At 43.5% G+C, this 26593-nt stretch overlaps 1 protein-coding gene across 1 annotated transcript in view; it reads left to right on the top strand.

Moving 5' to 3' along the window:
- The window catches only part of LOC120536102, an 80622-nt gene that overhangs the window by 42779 nt on the left and 11250 nt on the right, over nucleotides 1-26593 (top strand). The window contains exons 3-5 of the mRNA XM_039764480.1: nucleotides 4483-5822; nucleotides 13808-13858; nucleotides 26412-26525. Of these exons, the coding sequence (XP_039620414.1) occupies nucleotides 4534-5822; nucleotides 13808-13858; nucleotides 26412-26525 (1454 nt within the window). The 5' untranslated portion in view covers nucleotides 4483-4533. The remainder of the gene's footprint in view (nucleotides 1-4482; nucleotides 5823-13807; nucleotides 13859-26411; nucleotides 26526-26593) is intronic.

The following is a 26593-nucleotide window of genomic DNA, read 5'->3' as shown; positions in this document are numbered from 1 at the left end:
CCTTGGGTACTCATGACCTTTCTGTCGATCCACCAGTTGTCCTTCCTTGGACAACCTTTGGTAGGTAATAAACCACTACACACTGGGAACACCCCACAAGATCTGACATTTTGGAGATACTCTGAACCAGTCACGAAGCCATCACAACTTGGCCCTTGTCAAAGTCACTCAGATCTTTGTTTGCCCAACACAGAACTGACTGTTCACTTGGTGCCTAATATATGCCACCCCTTGCCAGGTGCCTCTGAGACGAGACCATCAATGTGTTTCACATCACCTCTCAGTGGTTCTAATGTTTTGGCTATCCTTAATTAATCATTTTCAGTGAGTGCCATTATAGGCGTATCCACCACTATTCTTTCTCAGGAGTCTCGAGATCTGGGTGCAAGTTATTTCCTGCACATAGAAGTCTCACTTCAACCGTGTGCTAAATGGTAGGAGTTTCTCCTCGATAACTGTAGGTCAGTCTTTGCTGACTTATTATGAATTTCCATAGATTGTGTGACGCCACCAGTGGGTATACCGCCACCCTAACCCAGACTCAGACAGGCAGGACACAGGTTCAACTCACCACTAGTGTTTATTTATAATAAAGGGGCACAACCAACCACCAGTACTATGACACAACAACAACAACCTTTATTTCTATAGCACATTTTCATACAAATAATTTAGCTCAAAGTGTTTTACATGATGAACAAAAAAAAAAAAAAAGATTTAGTAAGAATTAAAATAAGAGCAGACTAATTAACATAGAATAAAAGTAAGGTCCAATGGCCAGGGAGGACAGAAAAAACAAAAACAACTCCAGACGGCTGGAGAAAAAATAAAATCTGCAGGGGGTCCGAGGCCATGAGACCACCCAGCCCCCTCTAGGCATTCTACCTAACATTAATGATCGGTCCTCATTATATTCAGAATTCTCATGGAAGGACTTGATGATGACGGTCACGTGGACTTCTGGCCTTTAATCCATCAATGTAGGGACATCACTGTGCTTTGATTAGGTGGTGATGGCACAGGTCGCCAGGACAGAAAACCAGAAAAAGAATAGAAGAGAGAGTAAGGGTTAGGACGGAGTGCGGAGCCACCATGAATAATAATGATTATTAATAGAATATACAGAGCATCAGGATTAAATTAAAATGAAGTTATGAGAAGGCCATGTTACAGTAATGTGTTTTCAGCAGTTTGTTAAAGTGCTCCACCGTATCAGCCTGGTGAATTCCTACTGGCAGGCTATTCCAGATTTGAGGTGCATAACAGCAGAAGGCCGCCTGCCCGCCTCACCACTTCTTTTAAGTTTCGCTCTTGGAATTCTAAGCAGACCCTCATTTCAAGATCTAAGGTTACGATTTGGAGTGTAAGGTGTCAGACATTCCAAAGTATAAGATGGGGCAGATTATTTAAGGCTTTGTAAACCATCAGCCGTATTTTAAAGTCAATTCTAAATGACACAGGTAACCAGTGCAGCGACATCAGGACTGGGGTGATGTGCTTGGATCTTCTTTTCCTAGTTAAGATTCTAGCAGCTCCATTCTGCACTCGTTGTAGTCGATTGATGTCTTTTTTGGGTGGTCCTGAGAGGAGTGCGTTACAGTAATCTAGTCGACTGAAAACAAAAGCGTGAACTCATTTCTCAGCATCTTGCAATGTTATAAGAGGTCTAACTTTTGCTGTATTTCTTAAGTGAAAAAAATGCTGCCCTAGTGATCTGATTAATATGTGATTTAAAATTCAGGTCAGAGTCAACAATTACCCCTAAATTCTTTACCTCTGTCTTGACTGTGAATCCTAATGCATCAAGTTTATTCCTAATAACCTCATTATATGACCACAGTCCCGTCTCGCCGCCAGTCCTTCTGCTTCCACTCCTCCTCAGGCTTTGTCCTCTTCCTCCTGACTCTGGCCGCTGAATAGTGGGACTGGCTCCTTTTTATAGGGCACTTTAACAGGCTTCTTCCAGCCATACTTCTGGGTGTGGTGGAAGTGTGACCAAATAAAGCCCTGGAAAGGTCATCAGGGTTGAGCTCCCATGCTCATGACCCATGACCCGTGGCCCTGCTGGAAACCAGGGGAGCTGCTCTCTGTCAGCCAGAGGGAGAAACTGTCACAAAAATACTCTCTTCCCCCGGTCCTACCACATTTGGGCATCCCGGCCGGGCAAGACTTCTGGCCGCCCGCCACAATACCCTCTCAAACTTAACAATTGTTAACTTATTGAAGGATGATTAAATAAAATGAAAGAATCAATAATGAAAATCACAATGGGGAAATACAACTCTGTTTGTGACGCTGTGCAAAAATGTTAATAAAAATGGAATGCGCTGATTTGCAAATGATTTAAATGCATATTTAATTGAAAAGAGAACAAACACAACATCATCTCAAATGTTGAAACTGAGACATTGTATTGTTTTCTGATGAATTTCTGCTCATTTCTAGCAGTTTAAAGTAAACTGGGGCGGGGTATCAAAAGACTGGAAACGTTGGGTGTAATGTTGCTAAAAAAAAAAACAAAAAGCTGGTGGACACGTGACAAGTAATGAGGATAACTGGCAACAGGTCAGTCACATGATTGGGTATAAATAAGAACTTCCCAGAGAGGCGGAGTCTCTCGGAAGTAAAGATGGCGAGGGTTCACCACTCGGTGAAAGACGAATGATGCAGCGAATTAGCAATAACATTCTTCAGCTTAAACTTGTAAAGAATTTGGGGATTTCATCTCACAATTAACCCAGGAGACACTGACGACTCATAACATAAAGCTGGCTAGTGCTGTGGCAACTGCAGTACTTTATGATCCTTTCAAGTGACTGCTCCAACCAAAGGTGCTTTCTAGTGGCGGCCCTGTCCTTGCAAGGTTAAAGCAATAAGAAGTATAAGGCATCAGGGTAAAATTACAAATGCATGATAAGGCTTAAACAGAACAATACTTGGAGAGCGAGGAGAAAGTCCAAAACGCAGTGAAAAACGTAAAAAGGCGAGGCACAGCCACAGTCCTGACAGTGTTTTTCACTGTGTTTTTTTTTTTTTTAATTTTATTATTATTTCTTGTAGTTTTTATAGGTTTATAATGATATATTTTATTAATCCCTGATACTGTATATTCTGATCTGTAGCAATAGTAGGGAGCAGGTTGAGGAGACCCTGGAGAGGTGGAGATCTGCTCTAGAGAGGAGAGGAATGAAGGTCATACAGAGCCACTCACAAAACCCAAGGCACATAAGAGAGGCTTGGAGACAAAATCACAAACAAGTACTAATGCAAATAATCAAAAAAGTAACATTTAATGTAAACAGAATAGTTAAAAATGATCAAAAGAGACAATCAAACAAGGTGACATTCCCGGCTGAAACATAATGTAAAGAGTTATAGCAGCCTGTTACTGCTGTGTATTCCTAGTGGGTCATGTAGTTTGTGGAGTTTGGCAACATTTTGGTGGGTTGAAACCACACAGGCTGCACATTTTAGGCAGATCTCTGCTTCTGTGCAAATGTGTTGTGATACTCGCTGATCATGGTGGCACAGAGAGGCAGCGTGTCACATGGGCTTCCCCACGACTCTTGTCCTAAAAAGGTCCCAAAGAGCACAGATGATTGGTTGACAGCTCAAACTTGTAGGGCTTGAGCCAGCTCCAAACTGTTCAGGCTGCAGTGATGTCCAACTTCAGGTGACCAGTGAGTGTGTGACCTTTACCTTGTCATCACCTAGTGACAATTATACATGCGGATGACACTGGACTTTCACAAGTCATCATTTAAAAATTGAAGCCTTAGATTTGGCACGGTGGGACGATTGGAGACCTGGGAAATTCTTGCGATATACAGTGTGGTGTACAGCCCGGACACAGACAGGTAGACATGATCTTTCTCCACACACACGTTTATTGACAATCTTATTTACAATAGTTCAGTGCACATTCCCAGTGCCGCAGCACCAATCACCCCTTCAAGTCCTGGCCAACACAATGCCTTGCTCAGTCTTCAGACCACCTCCACTCCTCTCCTCCGAACTCCGTCCACTTCCACTCGACTCCAGCCATCGAATGAAGGGAGGCGGCCCCTTTTATACACCCCTGGATGGGCTCTAGGTGCTTCCCGAGGAGCCTCCGCCGACACACCCCCATGTGGCGGAAGCACCAGCCGTGTAACCGGAAGCCCTGGTGTGGCGGAAGTGCTGAGGTCCAGGGCTCCCAAGGCATTGGGGTGCCCCCTGGCGGTGACCACGGGCCCCTACAGGGTTGGGCTTCCAAGCCCTCTACCCATGGCCTCCAACACAATCAGGGCGGTCGCCCCCTCATGGTCTGGAGGAGGCACAAGCCCTCCTCCGGTCCTCCTGGGCGTCCCGGCTGGGTACCACCCCCAGCCGCGTGCCACAACAGTATGAAATGTCTGATCCAATTTAACTTCATAGTCTATATTTCAGGGTGTGTAAAGCATTGTTCAGTGCTGACTTTATTCTAATGTATTGTCTTTTCAGGTGTTTCCTTCACAAAAGAATCTGGACGAAGCTGGCTGGGAAGATACACATATGAAAGCCGGAGAGAGTATGGAGGCCTTAATTAAGGTCACTGCAAATCGGCCAAAGATGAAACGAAAGTGGATCATCTTGTTTGCTTGTGCAGTCATCTTGATTTTGATCTACAGTTTTGTTTTACCTTCTTCATTATTCAACATTATTAATCTGAGCATAGCTAAGACCCCTTCCATTTTTACTACACATAACCCCACCAGGCACACGTTTGTTGCCTTTTCAGCCTTTCTGGATGATAGGGACTCAAATTCTGCCTCTCCTGTGATCCGAGTCATTGGCCTCAACAACCTGGACCATAAGGAGAAGGTGTACTGCCATGTTCGGTGTGACAGTGGCGTTTACTCCACCCAGGCCATGGAGCCTGTCCTCTCGAATGACATAGGAGTCCCCTCAGGCGTGTCTGCCATGATATGTGAAAACCGCTGTGGCTCTGCTAGTTTGATTGACATTTTTGTGAGTACAAAGCATAATCACAGTGCCAATGAAGGGTCAGTTAAAATTCTTAACACCAAAGAAGGTCGACCCACAGAGTTCCAACATGGTTTGACCGTTTGCATTAACAAGGTATTGGATGAGTACAGTAATGTCCTCCAACTCATCCAGTCTATCGAGATGTACCGACTGCTGGGGGTGGGCAAGGTGTGGGTGTACAAAATGAGCTGCTCAGACAGGATGCAGCAGGTGCTTGACTACTACGCTCAAGATGGCTTCATCGAAGTCCTCAGTTGGGACATTTCTCAGATGTTTAAGTCATCCCACAAAGAGACTTTACAGCACATCCAGGATATATTTTCAATTGATTGTGTCTACAGGAACATGTACACAAGCAAATATGTCCTGCTCAATGGACCAGAGGAAATCCTCATTCCTAACCAACATGAAAACTTGACTGAGATGATGGAGGAGATGGAACATCAGCATGAAGGAGCCGAGGCATTTGTCTTTAATGTGCACGTCTTTTCTGCTGTTGCCCCTGACATGGACAGCCTTACTTCTAATAAACAGTGGCCCGCTGATCCCGGACTGAACATTTTATACTACCACTTCAACAAGGGAGTAGAGAGTGATGAGAAGAGGATGGTTATAAACCCCAGGGTTATTTTCAATTTAGATCATCTTTCAGTGGATTACAGTGGGAAGTGGGTCAAGATCCCAAGTGACATGGCTCAGTTACGCCTTTATCAGAATCCAATCGCCACCAAATCTGGGGAGATCCCTGAGAACGAAGACAAAAGGCTGGAACATTACAAGCCCACGCTGGCCGAGAATCTGGCAGCAGTCTTGAGGTTAGTTTTCTGTGATGCCACGTGAATTTTGTTGGATGTAGGTTTGAGTACATATCTGCATGTCTCCATCCAAGAATTGGCACAGTACTTGATATTAAAGGTACAGGGGTTCAGATGCTTAGGGTTGAAGAATGATGAGTTCCACAGAAGTCAACCCGTTGTATCCTGACAGCACTATATGTTCTGGGGCCACATAGGTCATAACAGTACCAGTCACACATTGATTCATGGCTGAATGCACAAAGGTTTAGTTGTCCCCAATCAGTCATGAATGCCATGAATACACTTCTGGCTTATTTAGTGTCCTCTCCTTCTACCCCAAGGTTTGGAGTTTTTACAGAGCACCAGCAGTTCTGACCGTTCCGCCAATGTCCTGGCCCACGACCATTGATCTCCTCTCCTCTCTGGTGCATCCCAGACGTTTTCCACCCAGTTCACTCTTCTCAGTCTCTTACCTTTAGCGAAGCCTCAAGTGCCTTCTGTAGGAGTCTTTTTTAGTCTGTCATTTGTATCATGAGGACAAACAAATGAAGATGGGCATGATCTAGTTTACAATGGAGAAGCACAAGCTCCAGAGTATCTGTAATGCCTTAAGTGACCGTAGCCTTGGCATTATCCAGTACCCAGGGCATCAATAGCCATGACTGCAATGAACTAGTGTAATGTGGAAGGTTGGTGCAACAAAGTGCTCAGTGCAGTTTTATTTCATTCAAATCAGGCAATGAGGAACACGTGCAGTGCAATTAATAAATCTACAATAAAATTGGTACCAACATGGAGGATAAAATGCATAAATAAAGCCGATAAAGAGGTTAGAAGATTCAAATCAAGGATTTAAACACAGTCAGGAGCAGCTATTTTTTTTTTCTCCCATATCCCAAATCCCATTACGTCCCTCATTTGAACCCTTTGCTCACACTTTTCTTTTTTCCTCCATCTCATTTTGGTCCCCTCTTTCTCAGACCCCTTTAATCCCCAGTGAGTGCAAGTGCACCAGATGACCCGCGAACCCTCAGTGACAGACTGCTGCACTAACTGCCTTCATGCACAGTACACACACAAGTCCTTCATCAAGATTTCTGCGGCCGCACAGCTTTCCTCCCACCCACCTACACTTGTGGGGTCTGCACTGCCTCACTGTTTTTACATTACCAACTTTTTTTTTTTTTTTAACTAGATAGATAGATAGATAGAAGATACTTTATTAATCCCAAGGGAAAATTCACACACTCCAGCAGCAGTATACTGATAAAGAACAATATTAAATATCAGAGTGATAACAATGCAGGTATAACAGACAATAACTTTGAATAATGTTAATGTTTACACCCGGTGGAATTGAAGAGTCGCATAGTGTGGGGTCTCCTCAGTCTGTCAGTGGAGCAGGACGGTGACAGCAGTCTGTGGCTGAAGCTGCTCCTCTGTCTGCAGATGATCCTGTTCAGTGGATTCTCCATGATTGACAGGAGTCTGCTCAGCGCCCGTCGCTCTGCCACGGATGTCAAACTGTTCAGCTCCTTGCCTACAGTAGAGCCTGCCTTCCTCACCAGTTTGTCCAGGCGTGAGGCGTCCTTCTTTATGCTGCCTCCCCAGCACACCACCGCATAGAAGAGGGCTCTCACCACAACCGTCTGATAGGACATCTGCAGCATCTTATTGCAGATGTTGAAGGACGCCAGCCTTCTAAGGAAGTATAGTCGGCTCTGTCCTCTCTTGCACAGATCATCAGTATTGGCAGTCCAGTCCAGTTTATCATCCAGCTGCACTCCCAGGTATTTATAGGTCTGCACCCTCTGCACAGTCACCTCTGATGATCACGGGGTCCATGAGGGGCCTGGGCCTCCTAAAATCCACCACTAGCTCCTTGGATTTGCTGGTGTTCAGGTGTAGGTGGTTTGAGACGCACCATTTAACAAAGTCCTTGATTAGGTTCCTATACTCCTCCTCCTGCCCAATCCTGATGCAGCCCACGATCGCAGTGTCATCAGCGAACTTTTGCACGTGGCAGGACTCCGAGTTGTATTGGAAGTCCAATGTATGTTGGCTGAACAGCACCGGAGAAAGTCCAGTCCCCTGTGGCGCTCCTGTGCTGCTGACCACAATGTCAGACCTGCAGTTCCTGAGACTCGCATACTGAGGTCTGTCTGTAAGATAGTCCATGATCCATGGCACCAGGTGTGAACCTACTCCCATCTCTGTCAGCTTGTCCCTAAGGAGCAGAGGTTGGATGGTGTTGAAGGCACTAGAGAAGTACAGAAACATAATTCTTACAGCACCACTGCCTCTGTCCACGTGAAAGAGGGATCGGTGTAGCATGTAGATGATGGCATCCTCCGCTCCCACCTTCTCCTGGTATGCGAACTGCAGAGGGTCGAGGGCATGGCGGACCTGTGGCCTCAGGTGGTGAAGCAGCAGCCGCTCCATGGTCTTCATCACATGTGATGTCAGAGCGACAGGCCAGAAGTCATTCAGCTCACTAGGACGTGACACCTTTGGGACTAGGGTGATACAAGATGTTTTCCAAAGCCTCGGGACTCTCCCCTGTTCCAAGCTCAGGTTGAAGATGCTCTGTAGAGGACTCCGCAGCTCCAACGCACAGGCCTTCAGCAGTCGTGGCGATACACCATCTTGACCCACTGCTTTGCTGGCACGAAGTCTCCTCAGCTCTCTGTTTACCTGGGCTGCTGTAATTGTGGGTGGGGATGTCTCTCTTATGCTGGTATCAGCAGAAGGATGGGTGGAGGGTGCATTACTCTGAGGTGAGAGTGGGTACAACAACAACAACAACATTTATTTCTATAGCACATTTTCATACAAACAGTAGCTCAAAGTGCTTTACATAATAAAGAATAGAAAAATAAAAGACACAATAAGAAAACAAAATAAATCAACATTAATTAACATCGAATAAGAGTAAGGTCCAATGGCCAGGGGGGACAGAAAAACAAAAAAAAAAAAAAACTCCAGGCGGCTGGAGAAAAAAAAATAAAATCTGTAGGTAAGGGTGGTCAAACCTGTTAAGGAAGTTGTTCATCTGGTTTGCTCTCTCCACGTCTCTCTCGATGGTGGCACCCCACTTTGAGCTGCAGCCAGTGATGATCTTCATCCCATCCCACACTTCCTTCATGCTGTTATTCTGCAACTTCTTCTCCAGCTTTCTCCTGTACTGCTCCTTTGCTGAGCTGGACTCGGAGTTCCTTCTGCGCGCACTTGAGCTCATGCTGATCACCGCCTTTAAAAGCTCTTTTCTTCTTGTTCAAAAGGCCCCTGATGTCACTTGTAATCCATGGCTTGTTGTTAGCATAGCAGCATACTGTTCTTACTGGAACTACAATGTCCATACAGAAGTTGATGTAGTTAGTAGTGCAGTCAACGACCTCCTCAATGTTCTCACTACACCACATCAATGTTAACCTCTAGCACACAGCACTATGCTGTCTGGGTCTAGAACTCTATGCAGCCTCTGTCTCCAATGGAGAACCTTTATGCTAGAATGAATTTAATCCTTATTGAAGGAAGATGGAGCAAAGTGCACTATGTGTGTCTGGGATCTTTATAATTTAAGCACAATATTGCTGTGCTAATATGGGATATTGACATATGATCAAAGAAGTTACATTTGTTCTCAGCTATAACTACAAACCATATAAGGTATGTAACAAATAAAAATATATATATAATCTTTTCGGTGGAGTGTTGCTTTAAATTAAATTAATTTATTTATTAATTAAATAATTAAAAAATGGTAGAAAAATTTTGAAATCCACAGTTTTATAAAACATACTGTATAATGCCCTATGCCTCATTCTTGACAGTGTGGAGTTTGTATGCTCTCTAGGGATGGGAATTGAAAACGGGTTCCCACTGTTTCAATTCCTTGGAATTGTTTGCCATTTTTGCAAACGATTCCCCTATCAATTCCAGCCGCCTCGAATGACGTCACCACGTTGCGTAGCATCATTTACCCAGCAGGAAACATGGCGCCTAAGCGGCACAAACGCTGAAAAGTGTGGTTATACTTTACGAGAAAGGATGACAACAGGGCAACTTGCAATACTTGCAAAGTAGATATCTCATCAAAGGGAGGAGACACTACGAATATGCAAAAGCATTTCTTCACAAAACACATGATAACCTTAAATGAATGTCGTGTTTTTGATCCACTCCGGACTAGTGAATCTCAACCTAGCAGCAGCGGCAACGTTTGCACGTCCTCTCCCGTTAGTACGGCAGGTAACTAATCAACTAACATTGCATATTACGTTAGCGCGATTTGCCTTATTGCAAAACCTGCTATTACTGTGCATTGCATTTAGATGACCATGCCGAGAGAGGCACAGAGTCTGGCTGCCTCAGATGCTGGAAGTTCTCGCTGCAGTCTACCGGTAGCTTCTCCTTTCACAGAGTAAGTGCAGGCATCCTCCACCCCGTCTGAGAGGGTGTTCTCCACCGCTGGAGAGACCATAAGTCCAGAACGATCACGTATCCTTCCTGAAAAAGCAGATACAGTATGCTTATACTTCTGCAAAAGAATTGTTGATTCTCCATAGTTGATGGTTGCAGAATTGCACAGTGCACAGTTCCATTGGACTTGAGTTGATTGTATTTGTTGCTGGCTGATGTAGTTTTATTTTTGAGTGCTCAGCTCATATATACTTTTAAAAAGGAGAGTGTAAATGTTACTGTGTACTGTGTGTTACTGGACATTCTTGTGTAATTGCCACAGAATAATGTATGTTATACTTTGTTATTGCTACAGAAGAATATTTATTTTATTATTATTTTACATTTACAAATATTTTTCTGGGAACCCCGTGGCACCCCATCGAGGAGCCGTAGGCTGTGGATCTCTTAAGATCTCACAGTTGGGTTTGTAAGGTCATGCTACTCCTAAATTTCTATCTTGTTCAAAGATAAGATATAAAACAAAGTTCTAGGCTAATCGACCTGTGTGTTCTCCTTTTTTAAAAATAAGAATCGATAGGAGAATCGATAAAGAATCGAATTGTTAAACAGAATCGGAATCGTGAAAGTCTTATCAATTCCCATTCCTAATGCTCTCCCATTATTTGTTTCTGGGGATTTCCCTCCAGATATTCTGATCTCCAAAGACCAGCACATTCTGCTACCTGGCGTCTTGAAACTTTTGATGTGTGCGTTTAGACGTCTGTGAGTGAGCCATGGGACGGACCGACTCCCTGTCTTAGTCTGGCTCCTACCTTGTGCCCAGTGCTTCCAAGATGGGCTACAGCTTAATTGGATTGAGGGGGGATTCAGAATTTTATATTTGTCCATTTTTAAAACATGAGATCGATTCCCTCCCCCTAGTCTCCAATTCAATAGTCACAGTCAATTCCCTTCTAACAATCTTCCAAGTAATCCATCCATCCATCCATTTTCGAACCCGTTGAATCCTCCATTTTACAATCCCCACTCAAGGTTTGTAAAACAAATACTTGGCATTGATTGCTCTTTGCACTTAAACGTAAGCTAAAATGGTTGTGACCAGGATATCCCTGAACAAAGTCGAGGGAATTTCAGAACTGCTTGCAGGTCCTGAAAGACACTAATCGAAGTGACCTCTTTAATGGATGCAGACGTTATATTGATCAATTCAGTTCAATTCAAATCCTTATGTTTTTAGAACCGGGAACAACGAGAAAGCAATGACAATTCGTGATAGTTTAACTCTTCCAAATTCAAACTAATCACGTGTCCGAATGCACCGGACCCTAACTATCATTAGACACTTCACAGTAATTTATCGCGGCTCAGAAATGAATTGTACAGATTTTTAACACTATAAACAGCGTGTCCGGGTGAATCAGTTACCGACCTGCTGCACAGCTTGACGGAAATACGAGAATCACCTTTGGTGGAAGTAGTGGTGTTGTCATTCGCAGTGTCCGACATCTTCGCAACGAGCCGTTCAACATGACGCATAAAGCAGTGCTACACTGACCGCTAGTGGTAGTGCTTGGATATCGCGGCCAAAGTAATGAGCGTTCAAAATCGAACGGAGAGAAAAAAATCAGAACCGGGACAAAAATGTTTTATTAGAGAAACAAATTCAATGGCCAAAGAGGACACCGGAATGACATTCTCAGGGAGGTTTAGTTCCAATAATATATCAATAAATAACTTGACTTTTAACTGACTTTTTAAATTTTTAGATAGATAGGAAAGACCCTCTCTATGCATGTGCTTAATATAGTAGAGTTTTTTCCATATTTATTGATAATACAATACCTTTTCCGTATATCTATTATGTAGTGCATTTCATATCTATCTGTTTATTTTAGAGGGTACCGCCGAGTCCCAAATCAGAGACCAAGCAATACCCCAACACAGTCACAGGTTCAAATGATGGAATTTTTTTAACCCTCTCAGCACTTTGTAGAATGAAGCACAGCCAATAACCTCATACAAAGAAAGAAACTCTATCCTCTCCTTCTGCCTCCAGTTGAGTGTTACCCACTGACTCCCTGAGGTAAGGCAGTGAGCTCCTTTTATACTGGACTTGGAACAGCTCCCGATGACCCAGCATGACTTATGGGTTGTGTGAAAACCAGGGCTGTACTCCCCAGACTACACTCTCTTACGACAGCCAAGGACCCTGACCAGGTTACCTGGCAAATGAGGGATGGAACTGCTCCTGGCCTTTGGCTTCTGCTTGTCCATCCCAAAGCACATTCCATCTTGTTCAGAGGTCATGATGTTGTCCAGCCGAATGCCCGTGTGTCCTCTGTGGCACTTACTCTATCTATCTATCTATCTATCTATCTATCTATCTATCTATCTATCTATCTATCTATCTATCTATCTATCTATCTATCTATCTATCTATCTATCTATCTATTATATAGTGCCTTTCATCTATCTATCTATCTATCTATCTATCATATAGTGCCTTCTATCTATCTATCTATCTATCTATCTATCTAATTCATCAAAAAGACCACTGTGATGTTCAATATGCAGGACTCTTGTCTTGTGATGAGAAATTCACTTTCAAGTGTACAGAACACTTGGGAGGCCTCATCTCAAACATGTGCACTTTTACGTCTCAGGATAACAAAAAAGGACAAAACAGTGAAGAGGGAGTTGATTGATCCTTGGATTGTAGAATGCCAGCCATTCTTCATCAAGAATAGAGGGTCAAAGATGGAAGTTGGTTTATGGTCAGCTTTACAAATTAACGAAATTGAGAATATGCATCCAAGTAGTGTGGTTAATTGAAACTCCTTTAGAATAATTCAGCTCAACTCCACAATTATTTTTGTTATTTTGCTTGTTCTTTGCCACTTTTCGATTTCCATGAGTGTAGAATTCTGACCTCCATGCCTTTGTGAAGGATGCCAGTTTGACTGTTTATGATTTTGTGTGCTTACGTGATATCTCATTAAATGTGTGATTTGTGACTTGACACACTGATGATCACCACAGTTAAACCAGTTTTTTTGTTCCACATCAGGTGTTGTGTTGCTTATAAAGACATTTGGTGTCAACTGATATGTTTCATTTGGGACAAACCCAACTAGTTGACTCGAGGCGGCCTGCAAATCCCCATCATTGTGTGCGTTTCAAGCCACGCCGTTCCTTTTCATTGAAGTAACACTCCACCCCACAACAAAATGTTTCCCATCTGCTACTCGCCTCGCCTTGTTTGTAGCGATGGCTAAGAAAAAATTTTAAATGTCACACTTTGAAGGTTGGATATAAAAAATTTCCTGACAAAGTGAGCTTCAATGGTGACCCGACAGCAAACAATATGAAAGCGGACATTTTAAATTACTTCTTACACATCTTGAACACACTTAGTCATGACAGGAATGGGGAAGTAATTCTGCAGTAAATCATCATCTCTTCTAATTCTTGCAGTTAAGGAAGAGCTGACAAGACAACACATTGCCAATTCAAGTAAATGTCCCAAACTGACTGACAGCGTGGTCTTCTCACTCTGCTCTTGTGTGTTTCTCTTTTAGATCTTTGCCTATGCTGACTGAGAACCTGGAGCTGAAGTGGTTCACGCAGTGGTAAGCAAATTCCTTTTTCCCTTGAAAACAGGGTTGGTTGTTAAATACAGATGAACTGCTCACCTTCATCTTATTGAAGAACTTGACCTCAGAGATGATTGAGGGGCTTCAGCCTTTCCACATTTCGGAGTCTTGTTTGTCCATCCAGAAGAAGTCTACTCTTCAGATTAACTGCTGGGTCCACGCTAATCCTGGCAGCTTCTTTTCATTTGAGTTTCATCCCCAGGTCTGATTTAAATTTTACTTATACTTGTGGCCCCTAGAGGGCCCTCACCACCACAGACCAAGGATGTTCAATATCCACGGGGTGCAGTGCTTGGTTGGAGGCTGTTGAACGAAACCAAAGTACCAATCTGTTCCGTAGATCCTAATCAGTTAGACTTTGAAAGAGGCATTCCTACTGAGATGACTCTGCTCACCGATGTCAACACGTTACAGCCGGCTAGAGGTACCAACATGCCATGTGTCCTCATCTTCCTTCGTCTCTCCTCTGCTTTTAACAACGATAACCATCCACTCCTCCTTGCCAACCTCTCTGATCTTGGTATGACTAGGACTACCCTCAGGTGGCGTAAGTCCTCCCACTTGAGCAGATCCTACCCTGTGTTCTGATGAGGAGAGATGTTAAGGGTGCATCAAGCAAGCACAGGGGTGTCCAAAGAATCTCCCCTTCTCTCCATACAACTCTTCACTAGGCCTCACCATCCAATTGCACAGTTTCTCATATCACTGCTATGCTGATGGTACACAGTGGTGCCTGTCGTTCCCGCTGGAGGACCACATCAGCTACAGTCTCTGCATGTCTCACCTTACAACCATTAAAGCCAGCATGAAGGAGATCAGGCAGCCTAAGAAGAACCTCCTTCTTATCCCCACTCGTTCGTCTATTCAGCACCCATCAGTTCATGACCCATAACACCAGACAAGTCAAGACACAACCTTGGGGTGAGAATCAATGACCTGCTGTCCCTCAGTTCACTTTCCTTCATGCAGATTCACTGTGTTTATTAACCACAAGATCAGACCAAGTCTGATGAAGAATGCAACACAACTACTGGCCCAGGCTTTGGTCTTGTCGCATCTGGACTATTGTCACTTTCTGCTGGCAGGAACTCCTGCATGTTCTACCACACCACTTTAGATGATTCAACATGCAGCATCACATCCTTTATTCAATGAGCTGAGATGGGCTCGTGTCCCTCCTCGTTTCAGATTCCTACACTGGCTCCCTGTAGCAGGACAAATTAAGTTCATGTCCTTAATATTCACCCAAAGAGTAGTCGTTGGGCCAGAACCAGTGTATATGGAGACACTCATGATGTTCTGTGATGCTTCCTCGCCCACTCAGGTCTTTTAATGAAAGGTACCAGGCAATGCCTCCACTATGTAGCATCAAATTTCAATTCAGACCTTTTTATTGTGCAGCTCTTTACTCGTGGAACAACTTACTCATCTCCATCTGATCTGCTGACTCCCTCAATGTGTTTTAGATGTGTTTGAAGACCCTCTTGTTCTGTGTCTGTCTAACTGACAATGTCTTTGATGGGTACTTACCATACCTAGGTTCTTCACTTGTGATAACGAATTCTGTAACCTTGCCCTGTCACTCTTGTCCCTAAGAAGTCCCCGCACTGATGTTTACTCGATTATGTTGACCTCATTTGTGACTTGCTTTGGATAAAACATTTGCTAAGTAAATAGATGTAAATGCAAACCAAAGTGCACACCTCAGGCCTTAAACAGCATGTCACTTCATGGGGTTGTTTCATAATGGCACCCTAGAGTGGATTCTCCTGTGAACATCAAATCAGAGAAGACCTTTCTTCCCTTGGGCAGATCTATGCCAACATTTCCACAGCTACTGTTTTATTACTGGAGCCGCTCTGTCTTTTTCTTCCAAGTTAGGTAGGATTTAGAGATGTGGTGAATTTGAGGTTGACCCGGGTTCACTTCCCAGGTCCTCCCAGCGTGAAGTTTGCATGTTCTCCCTGTGTCTGCGTGGGTTTCCTCCTGGTGCTCTGGTTTCCTCCCACAGTACAAAGACATGCAGATTAGGTGGGCGATTCTAAATTGTCCCTAGTGTGTGGGTGGTGTGTGCGCCCTGCGGTGGGCTGGCGCCCTGCCCGGGGTTTATTTCCTGCCTTGCACCCTGTGTTGGCTGGGATTGGCTCCAGCAGACCCCCGTGACCCTGTAGTTAGGATATAACAGGTTGGATAATGGATGGATGAATTTGAGGTCCCTGATGTCTCACCCTCAGAAGGATTAAAAGATTAGAGTGTGTAGTGTTGGGTTGGCCACCAAGTGTCAGCACAGTCAAGCCTTTGGAAATGTAACATCTCAGTACCTCTAAATCTGGTAGAGATTGTGGCTTCCTGGTGAAAGTAATTTGACTGTTTGAAGCCACGTTGAAGATTGAGACCACATGAGCAAGCAGCACTCTGAAAAACCTGTCATCAGGGCTAGTTAAGCATTCCATCACACGCTGAAGGAGAATTCCACATTTACAGTATTCAGAACTGTCAAATGTCTCGGTATATCTGATATGCATGCACGTGACTATAGGCCTACGTCTACACAGCTGTGTTTTAATTTTCATGATGATATAAAACGATCTCCATTCACACTAACATTTTCACATCATTTTCAAATTTTTTTTCCTCCAGACTAAAACAACCGAAAACGCATGTGATGTAATCATCCAGCCACACTGGGCAAGCTTGCAGCATAGACCTCTTAAACAGGGAACACACTTAGTTACTTCACCACCATTTTAGGCCTGCAGTTGTGGAGTGTGTAGCGGTCACGATGACACTCAGGTTCTCCATCTTTTTGAATGGTCAGTCAGTCAGTCATTTTCTAACCCGCTATATCCTAACACAGGGGTCTGCTGGAGCCAATCCCAGCCAGCACAGGGCACAAGGCAGGAACGAATCCCTGGCAGGCACCAGCCCACCACAGGGCACACACACACACCAAGCACACACTAGGAAAATTTAGGATCGCCAATGCACCTAACCTGCATGTCTTTGGATTGTGGGAGGAAACCCACACAGACACGGGGAGAACCAGGGAAGCGAACCCTTAAGAGTCTCCTTACTGTGAGCCCACGGCAGTCTCCCGTCGCTCTGCAGGGACGCAGACGGGATTGGATTTGAGCGTTCATCATACTCAGACCCAGATCGTCCAAAAGGAAAAGGAGGAATCGAGGGGTGAATGCCGGTTCCTCTGATAGGAAGGGGAGTGCTGCTGGGTGCGCACGTCCGGCGAAAGGCCACCCTCTGTGGACGCAGAGGGAAACCCCACAGCCGGTTGAGGCGACGGGGGCATGTGCAGTCCCGTCCGATGTCCCAGCACGGGGGGCATGGAGGTCTCAGAGGGGAGGCCGAGGGCACAGGTACCGGGGTGCCGGTCAGAGGGGGAGCGTTGCCTCTGTTCGAGGCAGAGAGGTGCCTAGTGGCGGCGTCAGGGCAACGTCTCCGCTCCTTGTCCTGCCAGCCCCTGCAATCTCGCTGTCCTCCTTGTACCCACTGCACCACCATGCCACCCTTTTTGAATGGTGATTTGTTAAAAGATCTAAATAATTCAACTAACATAAATACATCATCTGTTTATATCTCTCCCTGTTTTCCCCATCCATCCAGCTCCTTCTCTAAGTTCTCACCAATAACCTGCTTTGTAAGATGAGGCTGACTACTTGTGTACTGGACCCCATCCCCAGCACACTACTTAAATCCTGCCTTCATGCCATAATCCCGACTGCTACAACAATAATAAACTCATCCCTTGACACTGGCTCTGTGCCGCTCACTTTTAAAATCACTTCTGTAACCCCAATGTTAAAAAAGTCTGGTCTTGATGCTGACAATCTTAACAATTTCCGGCCTATTTCCCACTTACCTTTCCTGTCAAAAGCTCTTGAGTGTGTTGTAGCTTCCCGGATCACCAATAACTTAACCTCTAATAATTTTGATGGAACCCTTTCAGTCTGGTTTCAGGGTGCAGCACAGCTGTGAAAGTGCTCTGCTACGGGTAACCAACGATCTGCTTATGGCAGCAGACTCTGGACAAACCAGCATATTAATTCTGTTAGACCTCAGACATGACATTCTACTGTCCAGAATGGAGAACATGCTGGGTATCTCTGGCACTGCCCTCCAGTGGTTCAAGTCCTATCTGACTGATAGGCAAGAGTTTGTTAGTCTTGGCATCAGCAGATCCAGCTCGGCGCCAGTCACACAAGGAGCGCCTCAGGGCTCTGTCCTCGGCCCTCTTCTCTTCTGTATTTATGTGCTTCCCCTTGGCCATATTATTCGTAGCTATGGACTGGGTTATCATTTTATGCAGATGATACTCAACTCTACTTTAATGTTAAAAGTGGAACTTCATCAGAGCTTTCTCAGCTCACAACCTGCCTTAGTGAAATTAAAACCTGGATGGAGCAGAACTCTTTAAAATTAAATTGCAACAAAACTGAACTCCTGCAAATTGGGACTAAAATGCAACTTAATAAAATGAGCTCCTTCCCAGTCCATCTTGGAGGTGATCTCATCAGACCTGCCTCTACTGCAAAGAATCTTGGTGTCATTTTTGATTCCTCTCTCTTATTCTGCCCACATCAATCACATTGAGAAACTTTCTTACTTTCACCTCTGTAACGTATCCCGTGTTCTTTCCTTCCTCTCCTTTTCTAATGCTGAGAAACTCGTCCCTGCTTTTATCACATCCCGCATCGATTATTGTAACTCGCTGCTGGCAGGTGCCCCTTCTAATCTTATATCACAGCTCCAGCTTATTCAAAACTCAGCTGCAAGAGTCCTTACTCGAACCAGCAGCAGCGAGCACATCACACCCATCCTGCTCCATCTTCACTGGCTCCCTGTGTCTTACAGAATCGAATATAAAATCCTACTAATAACCTACAAAGCCTTAAATAACCTCACACCAAACTACATCAGTGACCTTCTCCATCACAATGTGCCTGTCCGTCCACTAAGGTCCTCTGATTCTGGTAATCTTGTTGTGCCCCACACTAATCTACACTCCATGGGTGACAGCAGGACCTTCAGCTGTATAGTGAGTGCCCTGACTCTGGAATGACATCCTGAAATTAATCAGATCAGCTGACTCCATTAATTCTTTTAAAAAACAACTCAAAACTCATCTGTTCAGGAAGGCTTTTAGCTCAGCTTGACTTTACTACCCTTCTCTCAGTTTACGTCCATGTCAAGATGTTCATGTAGCCTGTATGTGTGTGCGAGACCATCAGTTATGTTGTCTGTTAGGCTTTTCTCTGAATTTACTGTCTTAATCTTCTTTCTGTATACCCTGCCGTTCTTTCTTATATTTTGTAAGTGCCTTGAGCATGAGAAAGGCGCTATATAGATAAAATGTATTATTGTTATTATTTTATTTTTGGGAATCCAGGAGCACATCCCTGCCTCACACCCTGGCCCACAGAGACACATATAAAGGCACAAATGATTTGATGAAAGGATATATTAAACAAATAAAGAGAAAAGTCAAGCAAAATGACACCTTTTATTGGCTAACTAAAAAGATTACAATATTTAAACAAATTACAATATTATTATACAATTATACAATTGCAATATTTAAACAAATAAAGAAAGCAAAAAATATATATTATAATAATCAAAGTGTATGCAAAACTCCTTCCCGTTTCTCCGACGGTAATAAAAATGTAGAAACACTGCACAAATGAAACCAAACAAAACACAAGGCACCAGACGATAAGCACTCACCAGTCCAGTACAGCCGGTGCAGATGATGGTGAGAATGAACGGAGATGCCAAGTGAACAGTTTCCTGAGTGAATTTTTTTTTTTTAGTTGTTACGTGCAGATCTGTGGAAGCTGGGCACACTCCCCGGACAAAGACGTTTGCCAACCCAGACCAAATCGCATGAACAAGCAGGACCAGGACAAGCACATAAATCCAGAATGAATGGTGGTTGTATTCTAGTGGTAGAGTGAGAAGCGTAGTAAAGAATAAACATGGATGATCTCAGTCTTACCCCCGGTGTCTTTCACGGCTCCTTTTTAAAGAAAGCTCCTATATTATCCATCTGCCCAGCAACCCCACGCCACTTTGAAGGTGCTGTCCAAAGGTGTAATATTACCGGGACTGCTGGGAGTTCTAGGCCATTTAAGTAACACTGCAACAACAACAACGACATTTATTTGTATAGCACATTTTCATACAAATGATGGAGCTCAAAGTGCTTTATATAATGAAGAAAGAGAAAAAAGGCAAAATAAATAAGAATTTGGGAACATTAATTAACATAGAATAAAAGTAAGGTCAGATGGCCAGGAAGGACAGAAAAAACAAAAAAAAAAAACTCCAGATGGCTGAAGAAAACAAAATAAAATCTGCAGGGGTACCGAGGCCACAAGACCGCCCAGCCCCCTCTAGGCATTCTACCTGACATCAGTGACCTCAACCAGTCCTTATGGTATTCAGGGTTCTCATGGAAGAACTTGATGATGACGGTCATGTGGACTTCTGGCCTTTAATCCATAAATGTACGGTGCTTTGATCACATGGTGGTGATGCAGGTCGCCACCACAGAAAACCAGAAAAAGAACAGAAGAGAGAGTAGAGGTGAGTACAGATTACAGAGTCACAGGAATGATATTGATAATTAAATGCATATACAGAGGATCAGTCAGTCAGTCAGTCATCATCCAACCTGCTATAACCTAACACAGGGTCATGGGGGTCTCCTGGAGCCAATCCCAGCCAACACAGGGTGCAAGGCAGGAAACAAACCCTGGGCGGGGTGCCAGTCCACTGCAGGGCACACACACACACACCAAAGACACTCTACAGACAATTTAGGGTCGCCAATCCACCTAACCTGCATGTCTTTGGACTTTGGGAGGAAACCCACGCAGACACGGGGAGAAAATGCAAACTCCACGCAGGGAGGGCCTGGGAAGCGAATCCATGTCTCCTTACTAACAGAGTATCAGGATTAAACTATAATGAAGCTATGAGAAAGCCATGTTAAAATAATGAGTTTTTAGCAGTTTTTTTTTTAAAGTACTCCATCGTATTAGCCTGGCGAATTCCTACACTGCAACAACCAACTTTCTGAGTTGGCCCAAATTTCAGCTTCTTTGCCTGTCGTTTCAAGTCAATTAAAAGTGTTTATGATGCCCGATTGCCTTTTGTCGCACAATCAGAAGAATTTCTATCATATTAATTGGACCAAAGGTGCTTGTGACTGGCATCAGTATCTTCTTATATAATACGCTACCGTGGCTGTCCGCTTGTCTGTCCAGGACTTTAAGTCACCTGTAGCTCTGAAACCATTTGACCGATTGACCTGAAATTTGGTACACATATACTACGTGACGTCTACTCGCCGCTTTTGGGGTGATGATTGACCTCCAAGGTTATTCCTCTTTTTATTTTATCTTATTGTGGAATCAACTCTGGGCAGCAGCCAGCAGTGCGCCTGTGCACCATTCTCATTTCCTACCACGTTCGCCATCATTTTCTCTACCTTTTCATATCTTAAATCATTCTCAAGGTAGATTGAAGACTTATGTGCCATCTTAGGTGAAAAATGAAGGAAAACATACTAAGTAATTGTGACACAAACACTGACTTAATCAGTTTTAATGTAAAAAGATGCCGACAAAAGAAGAGAACTAGCGGGCCGCTACGGTGGAGAAAAGAAGAGCCGATCAGGAAGCGCATCAACCTCTGAGCAAACAAATGATAAACGTACAGAGAAAGAGGATGAACACTAGGAATGCTCAAGTCAAGTGTATTCATTGCCAGTGACGTACTGTGAGGTTCATGGCTGGTGAGGCACTGACTCACTCCTTCAGAGTCAGATTTACAAATATATGAACTTCAAAGTGTAGCTTATTCACCATGCAATTGGCAGCCAGCATTCACATTGACTACTGGTATTGTTTCATATCTCATCAGCATTCTTTACACACATATAATTAAGGTGCATATCTGGCTAAGAATGAACATTACATTTCTAGCGTGAGAGAGAGCGGAGAGAGTGCATTTGCTCCTCACCCTCCACGTGTTCTAATTTGCCATTGCAATTCCACAATTCACACTCCTTGAATACAAATGAAAGTATAGAGTGGTGTACAACAAAACAAAACGGATTTCAATTTTAACCTTTTAAAGAACAGCAGCAACAGGCAGGGGTGGCTCACATCTGCCCTTTTCAGGACGGCAGGGTACTGTCTGCCTCACCTTGTTGTGCCTTTTCACTGCGGGTTTATGTCTGATCAGCAAGACTAAATATGTCACACACATTCATTAAAGATATTAGCCAGATTGTGGAAAGTCAGAGAGTATATTAAATGTGTCTGCAAACCTTATATAGGGTGGTCCAGATCTAATTATGCAATTTTCATTATGCTATAACTTATTAAGTTTATTAAAATTACCCAAAAAATCCCTGACCATCGAGAAGTGTGCAAACTGACGAATCCTGCATAAATCAAAGTCATCCAAATGATCTGGATCTGCATAATTAGATCTGGACCACCCTGTATTGGTGACATACAGAGAGACAGTGACAGGCACGCGCCAATCGCACGCATCAACCCCTTCTGTGTGTGAGCGATGGCGCAGTCCGAGGTGTGAGGCTCGTCGCTGCGGCACCTCGCGTTTCTCCTGTGTATTTGAAAAGCAAATGTGCCAATTCAGCAAATTTTGACTATTAAAAATGATCAAAACTATTGGAATCGTACAGAAAACAAATTTATAGCACAGACCAGTGGGCACATTTATTTTATGTTATCATTATTGGTTTTTTTACTTTTCATGACGATAGCTGAGTCCTCCCCTGACCGCACGTCTATGTACATTGTACATTATCGTGCAGTGCGCCGTTACTGGTTTCTAATAATCTTACAAACTCATTTTAGATGCATACAGGTCCAAAAGGGTCTGGCTGCAGACCGTGCACTCTCAGCCACATGCACGCTCAGCCACTGACGTCAGATGCACCCTCAGCCACAACAGGAAGTGCAACCGGGGAGTCGTTTCCCGATTGCTAAGTTGGTACGTTTGCTAGTTATAGTCTTACCATTTATGAACAATATGAAATATTCTTAATATACAGGCTGGCCTGTGTTAGTTTATTAACATGTTTACCATTTTAACAGATCAAGTTAGCCACGGTAAATGCTTGCCTGTAATTACTAGCATCATAGCCGTGGTAGCGTAGCGAGAGCGCTGATTATTACAGCGTGCTAGTTTAGTGTTCCCGCTGTTACCCCAAGGAAAAAACAATTATGCAACCATCATAACTTGCTAACATTATTTAAATTTAATGTATACAGTATTTACGTGTGAATAAAGTGTAAAATGAAATTAAAACAAATGGAACAATTCTGTGTCGTTAATAATCTTATATATCAGAACTGTAATACGTACTATACTGTGAGGATGCGTCAATACCGCCAGAAGTACAAGTACATTTTTTTATATATCAATAATAATTGCATAAAACACATTTACATAAATACACCAAATTTTTATTCCTGTCTAAGGTATCTGTCCTTGCACACGCAAAACAGCCAGTCAGTGGTGCAGTGACAGCCAACACCAATTCATTGGTCTGGTCCAGTTGCCACAGATACTGACTATGAAAGAGGAAGATGCTGGGAAGGCTCTGCAGGAGTACGACGCAATGAATGCAAAGGAAGATTCACTAGTTAATGGGGGTATTTTCCGTACGTCGCTTAAATCATCCGAGATCAGATGCCTCATCTTGGATGAGTTAATGCCGGTGAAACTCATCCGGGATAAGCCGGTTTTTCAAACGTAGCCGTGTAGTAGATTAGTCGAGCTGAATCTAATCATCCCCGAGATGAATGCGCGCGCCCGCGCTGTTTGAAAAGCCCAAATACAGTATATGGAGTCTAGAAAACATGATCAGCAAGTCTTTGATAGGCTGCAACAAAATGACGAAAGAACGGGTAATTTTTTTTTTTTACGCAAGCAGAGCAGGGCCTTTTATTCGAAGGATATGAAGAATTTCAAGATTTAATATGCACAAAGGGTAACACTGCAAAAGCAGCCCAAACCAGAAGACAGCTGTCAAAAAGTGGCTGACAAATTAAACGCTAAGTAGTGTGCATTGTACTTACTGAATGCAGCGTTTCATTTCCTATGTGTCAGATTAATTATTATTTAATATGCCGTAATTCCAGATCAGACGTGAGCAACAAGGAGAACATGGGAACAGGTTAAAGTGAAGAACAAGAATATAGTTCAAACTGGCAAATATTGGTATATAACTATTTAAAGAATTGTTGACATAAAGAATCATATATAAGAAACATTAATTTTAAAGCTAATAAGAAGGCAGACAAGCAAAAAACAGATGGAGGTCCACGCGGTCCAGACCTAACCCCTGCAGAAGAGTTGGCTCTCCAGCAAAATACCCATCACCCTGTTTTTGAGGGATTTTTTTTGTTGGGTCAGTTGCAGGGAATGTCATATCCCTAGAACCCGTGTCTGACCAACGAGATATTGACGAAGGTCAAATATTTGATGAAGACACTGTGTCTGATTATTTATCAGGAGGAGAGGTACATTTTCGAAATAATGTTTGATCAAACTCCACTCTGATCAGTCCCATGTGCCCCAATTACATTTGGAAATCCTGGGTAATGAGCATGTTAGGCTGATTGTGAGTTTCTTTATGGAGCTGTGGGTGTTTTTTGCCTGTGTATTACCTACCTGCAATGGCATGAAACGCCTCTTTTATTGTCTGCACACGCAGGTGTCCAGGAAACACTAAGAAACCCCGAAAGAAATATTTCAGCGCCAAACAGACTTTACGAATTGCCTGGTAAACTGCACTTTTAGATAGATTTTCCGCATTGCCTACTGTATATAAAAAAAGGGCCACTTACAAAAAAACTCAAAGCAATGCATACTGTCTGTGTGGTTGTGAGAGCCCGACTTCGCCTAGTTTGACTTCGAAACTAAGGTTCTAATAAATCTTTGAGTTACAATATTCACCCTCTAAAGCGGTATCTGTATCTTTCGAAAAGAAGTTCCTCCAGGAGCAATAAAGGATCTTGCCGATCGCGCAAAACCCTCTCTATATGAAATTCTCTTCTTATAATTTTGCGCACCGATATCAATTAGTAGCTCTTTCATGAACGGCAAAGCCACGACTGAATGCATTCCATGCATTGAAACTGATGAAGTGTGTAGGCTAATCGTTATATACAGTACATAAATCAAACCTGCTCCAAGCAGGTCTGAGGATTTGGATCTGCTGCTATGACAACACATCCAGCAAGAGTTTCGAAAAAAACCGACAGATCCAGGATCAGGCCAAATCGTCAACAATTACACCCGGTTAAACGAGTAATCCACGTACGAAAAATACCCCCATGATGTTCTGGCTCCATGATGTGTCCAATGTCCTTTTCCCTCTACCATTTATTAATCACAGTTTGGTACCTCATGACATGTAAAGTATAGTACGTATTACAGTTCTGATATATAAGATTCTTAACGACACATAATTGTTCCATTCGTTTTATTTTCATTTTACTCTTTATCCACACGTAAATACTGTATACATTAAATTTAAATAATGTTAGCAAGTTACGATGGTTGCATAATTGTTTTTTTCCTTGGGATAACAGCGGGGACACTAAACTAGCACGCTGTAAACATCAGCGCTCTCGCTACGCTACCACGGCCATGATGCTAGTAATTACAATAACAGGCAAGCATTTACCTTGGCTAACTTGATCTCTTAAAATGGTAAACATGTTAATAAACCAACACAGGCCAGCCTGTATATTAAGAATATTTCATATTGTTCATAAATGGTAAGACTATAACTAGCAAACGTACCAACTTAGCAATCGGGAAACGACTCCCCGGTTGCACTTCCTGTTGTGGCTGAGCGTGCATGTGGCTGAGCGTGTATGTGGCTGAGCGTGCATGTCGTTGAGCGTGCATGTGGCTGAGCGTGCATGTCGCTGAGCGTGCATGTGGCTGAGCGTGCATGTCGTTGAGCGTGCATGTGGCTGCAGCCAGACCCTTCTCTACAGGTAGGCAACACAGTTTGCGCAATGGGAAGCAACTCTTCTGTCCTTGATTTTCTTCCACTAAGGGTGATCAAACAGGGAATGAGACATCGCAATCGATAAGATCTTATCAGGGAAGAGCCACGTAATAAGCACGAGCCAAGCAGAGAGCGACCGAGTTGGCATTTTCAGAAATCTTCATTTTCGCCTATTCACACAAAAATGCCGCAACAGCATTTTTTAAGGTCTCCACCTCTGGAGAACATTTGCAAAAGTCACTGTTTTCACGGATTAAAAACGCTTGGGTACTGTGGACGAAAAGTGAAAACAAAGTCCTTTTTCTGCCTTTTTAAATGAAAACATACTAGTGTGGACGGGGCCTTACTTCATCTGTGAAAGTGTACAATAGAGTAGAAGTGAATTGTTTGAATGATTCTAAAGTGATTCCCAAGCTTCATGATAATAAGAGGTGATGTGCTTCTTTGCAGGACACACTGGCACGTTCCAGTTGTGAGTGAAAACACCTTTAATCGGGAGGCCCTGAATCGGCACTACAAGAGTAAAAGGCTCACCATTGGCCTGACCGTCTTTGCACTGGGCAAGTATGTAATTCTGTTTCTTTTCAAAGAAAAAATCTGCTGTTCTTAAACCTAGCGGTGTGCCCTCACTT

Source organism: Polypterus senegalus, chromosome 9, assembly GCF_016835505.1.
Source record: "Polypterus senegalus isolate Bchr_013 chromosome 9, ASM1683550v1, whole genome shotgun sequence".
Lineage (NCBI taxonomy): Eukaryota > Metazoa > Chordata > Cladistia > Polypteriformes > Polypteridae > Polypterus > Polypterus senegalus.
The sequence above is the reverse complement of the archived record's forward strand: the minus strand, read 5'-3'. Positions and strand labels throughout refer to the sequence as shown.